The sequence below is a fragment of the Danio aesculapii genome, chromosome 2 (genome assembly GCF_903798145.1).
Source record: "Danio aesculapii chromosome 2, fDanAes4.1, whole genome shotgun sequence".
Taxonomy (NCBI): domain Eukaryota; kingdom Metazoa; phylum Chordata; class Actinopteri; order Cypriniformes; family Danionidae; genus Danio; species Danio aesculapii.
Window position 1 is genome coordinate 47,696,483 of NC_079436.1, and position 4,606 is coordinate 47,701,088.

Here is a 4,606-nt window from a genome sequence, read left to right on the forward strand (position 1 = left end):
CATTACCCAGACAGCCTTGCAATCACATTAAAAATAAAAGTTGCTTTTGATAAACTGACAATTAAAATAGTTGCTTTCTTTACTTGGAAACTGCAGCTAAAAATACTTCAAACATCATGCCTAAAAAACCCCACAAGGACAAAGCTTCCTCTGCAGAGACTTTTGTCTGTGTTCCAGGAAAAGTGATCAAGTACAGATGAGTGTGATTTTGGCACTAATGTCACCAGGGCACCTAATTCTGCTCCTGACAGGCCCCACCGCAGGATCTAATGGATGCTCGGGACTGCAGGTGTCTGGGGACAGTGGGAGAGATCCACCACCGTAGCTGTATATTTATCAGAGGCCTTTCTCTGCCCAATGAGTCCCACAGTGTGCATTTGTGCGTGTGTGTGACTCATCGCCTGCCGATTTAACTCTGTGACGCTTGTGCGGACAAAAAGACAATGAACAAACCATTTCTACACTGAATATCTGTGCTTGCTCTCATCCTAAATAAAATTGTCAATAAGAAATGTAATCTTTTCTTACTGTATGTATGTATGCATGCATGTATTATGTATATGAGTACATAAAGTGTTTTTACTAGGGATTAACAAACAATTTAAACATTTATGTTCATTGGTTGTTTTGATTACTGCTGTTTTTATTTGATAAACGCATTAGCCAAATGGATAAAAGTAAATGAAAATGTAAATAATGAGATGAAAATAAGTCATTGACATATGTCTGGAAGAGAAATGCTATAGTTTCCCTCTAAACACTAAATACAAAAGTAACACACACACAAATATATATATATATATATATATATATATATATATATATATATATATATATATATATATATATATATATATATATATATATATATATATATATATACACATACATACATACATACGTACATACACACACACTGGCCACTTTATTAGGTACACCTATCCAACTACTCGTTAACGCAAATTTCTAATAAGCCAATCACATGGCAGCAACTCAATGCATTTAGGCATGTAGACATGGTCAAGACGATCTGCTGCAGTTCAAACTGAGCATCAGAATGGGGAAGAAAAGTGATTTAAGTGACTTTAAATGTGGCATGGTTGTTGGTGCCAGACGGGCTGGTCTTAGTATTTCAGAAACTGCTGATCTACTGGGATTTTCACACTCAACCATCTCTAGGGTTTACAGAGAATGGTCAGAAAAAGAGAAAATATCCAGTGAGCGCCAGTTCTGTCGTTGCAAATGCCTTGCTGATTGATGCCAGAGGTCAGAGGAGAATGGACAGACTAGTTCCAGCTGGTAGAAAGGCAACAGTAACTCAAATAACCACTCTTTAAAACTGAGGTCTGCAGAAGAGCATCTCTGAACGCACAACCTTGAGGTGGATGGACTACAGCAGCAGAAGACCACACCGGGTGCCACTGGGTGCCACAATTCGCACAAAATTGAACAATAGAACATTGGAAAACGTTGCCTGGTCTGATGAATCTCGATTTCAGCAGCAACATTCAGATGGTAGGGTCAGAATTTGGCGTCAACAACATGAAAACATGAATCCATCCTGCCTTATTTCAATGGTTCAGGCTAGTGCTGGTGTAACAGTGTGGGGATATTTTCTTGGCACACTTTGGGTCTATTTGCACCAAATGAGCATTGTGTCACCACAGCCTACCTGAGTGTTGTTGCTGACCTCGTCTATCCCTTTATGACCACAGTGTACCCATCTTCTGATGGCTACTTCCAGCAGGATAACGTGCCATAGCATGAATCATCTCAGACTGGTTTCTTTATCATGACAATGAATTCACTGTACTCAAATGGCCTCCACTGTCACCAGATTTTAATCCAATGAAGCACCTTTGAGATGTGGTGGTTTTGCATTTGCATCATGGATGTGCAGCTGACAAATCTGCAGCAACTGTGTGATGCTATCATGTCAATATGAACAAAAATCTCAGAGGAATATTTCCAGTAACTTGTTGAATTTATGCCACGAAGGATTAAGGCAGTTCTGAAGGCAAAAGGGGCCCTAATAAGGTGTACCTAATAAAGTGGCCAGTGAGTATGAGTATATATATATATATATATATATATATATATATATATATATATATATATATATATATATATATATATATATATATATATATATATATATATATATATTAGATAGATAGATAAGAAATGTAAAAGCTATGTTTATAGTATAGTTGATTTCTATTATGCTAATGTTAAAATAATGTGGAATTTACTCAAAACTGTTTCAGAGAATTTAATTGCGATTTAAAACTTTACTTCATAACATTGGTAGGCAGCTATTATCATGTTTAACGTTCTAACTGTATTATTTCTTAACAATTTATTTTTGTTACTATAAACAATTGAAACGTATGATAAGCGGATATATACCTTTCTGCTTTTCAAACTGGACTATCCTCTTCTCCATGAATAAAACACACCTAAAACACAGAACAAGCGGTGAATGTTGTAGACCAGTTCAGTTTTCCACCAGAGATAAATTGTGTGAATGATTACCGTCGGTACGGATTGATGCACAGCCTCAGTATTGCGTGAGCGCCGGTGACGCATTGATCAGGTGCCACCTCATATAGCGCGGGGAGCTGTCCGGTGCTGAAACACAACCCAAGCGCATTGAGTCAACACGGAGGAAATGCTGTTCACGCTCATTCACATTCTCTGAGCTCTACACAAAAGGTACGACGCCTCATTTTCATGTTTCTATTCACAAAATGATGATACTCAGCGTGCGCTTTAGTCTGCTTTGTTTGGTTGAGGAGTAGCTCCTTTTTCTTCCGCTTTTCTTTTTCTTTCCAGCCTTTGCTTGATTCGATACTATCATTCATCATCAGCCTATCTCATCTCGGGCTTATCTGCTAGGTTTCGTCGCGAACATATCAGTAAAGTGCCCTGTAAGATTGTGTTTTGATCGAGATTCGTTCTCACAAACATATGAGGAAATCAAAATATCAATAGATCTGTTCTTAAGAGATCCGTAGCCACAAGTGAAAGGTTACCTTGACAACAGGCGGTGACTCATCCGGCGCTGTTGTCGTTTAAAAACATGTTGTGTTCAGTCTGATCTCACTGCCGCTCGGAGAATCTCTGCTGCTCGTTCTGGGAAACAATTTCGTCTCGTAAAACAATTTGCATGTAGTTCAAACTTACGATTTTAACAACAATGCATGCATTATCAAAAACAAACATTGCAATATATGTGTAAATAATGATTGCATGGGTTAACTAACTAGTTTTATGCTTGTTTATCCCCAGGCCGTATGATGTTGTCGCTACCCAAACTGTCCGCCGGAGGGGTGGTGGTCCTGCTTGCTACCCTTCATCATACACTAACTGTGCAGGGAGCCTCCGTGCGCCACCATCGCCTCCGAGGCGGAGACCAGGGTGGCTTCCTTTCTCCCAGCTCCGATATGATCAAAGCTCTGGAGTACATCGAAAGCTTGAAGCAGAGAGCTGATGGACCAGAGAGCCCAACTGGGGACTACGACGAGGTGGATAAATTCCGCTTTCTAGTGCAGCTCGCATCCCTACAGGACGAGAACACACCCACACACGAGGACGCCACCCGTTGGCCTGATAACAAAGTGCCACAGTGGGTTCGGTCTTTGATGCGGGTCCTGGATCAAGCTGGAGAAAGTCCAGAAAGTCAGGGGGCTGGTAATGAGCGGCGTCTACACAAGACCAGACGCCCGGTTGCAGACGGAGAGAGCCCTGCTGGAGACTACGGCAGCTTTGTGAAGCCCCACAAGAAGTACCCGTTGATGTTTGAGGATGAGGAGAACGGCAGGGACAACAAGCGGGCGACTGAGGATTTGGACGAGCAGTACACCCCTCAAAGCCTCGCCAACATGCGCTCGATTTTCGAAGAGCTCGGAAAACTGTCTGCTGCACAGAAACGGGACGATGATGAAGACAGAGAAGACGACGATGACCTTTACAGGGTCAGAAATGCAGCGTATGAGGACGTGACCGGAGGGGAGGAGTGGGTGCCATTAGAGGAGCAGCTCGAAACAGAAGAGCTTGTTAAAGGAAGCCATGAAGAATACAAACGAGCGCTCGGAGACATCAGCGAACAAGGCATGGAGAACATCGAGAGACGAGGAGAAGAGGATGACGAAAATCCGGGTGACGATACCAAGCTTGTGGATTACTACCTGTTGAAGGTCTTGGAGATGACAGACCAAGCACAAAAGCGGGATCTGATGGAAGGAAGGAGGAGGCTGCTCTCTCGACCCTCTCTAATCGATCCTAGGGCAATCAAACAACTGCTGTCAGCCATTTCGATGAAGCTGCAGGTGCCCCCGGAGGACCTGGTGGGAATGCTCTTCATGGAGGAGACCAGAAAACAACAGCAAAGGCTTCCTGAGCCCCAGCTGGCAAGAAACCCCAGTCAACCTCGGTACAAGAGCAGGGTGATCAAATATTACAACGGACGGCAGCCTGAAGTCACAGTAAGCGACATCCCTCATGATGTCAAAACCGAGGACATCCTAAAAGTGCTTGGTTTGGGGAATCTGGCCAACAAGAATGCTAAATTTTCCTTGCTAAAGCAAAGGCCTTACAAAACAGC

The 4,606-nt window shown here is 42.4% G+C and overlaps 1 protein-coding gene across 2 annotated transcripts in view; it reads left to right on the top strand.

Annotated features, from left to right (window-relative positions):
- The first annotated feature begins 2,614 nt into the window (after positions 1-2,614).
- scg2b (secretogranin II b) overlaps positions 2,615-4,606 on the top strand; it is a 3,197-nt gene continuing 1,205 nt past the window's right edge. The window contains exons 1-2 of one of the 2 annotated variants that reach the window (XM_056481044.1): positions 2,615-2,715; positions 3,292-4,606. The exon at positions 3,292-4,606 is cut by the window's right edge and continues 1,205 nt beyond it. In XM_056481044.1, coding sequence (XP_056337019.1) covers positions 3,297-4,606 — 1,310 coding nt within the window. In that variant the 5' untranslated portion in view covers positions 2,615-2,715; positions 3,292-3,296. Of the gene's footprint in view, positions 2,716-3,119; positions 3,172-3,291 lie in introns of those variants that run through there. The other variant, XM_056481055.1, reaches the window with a different exon arrangement.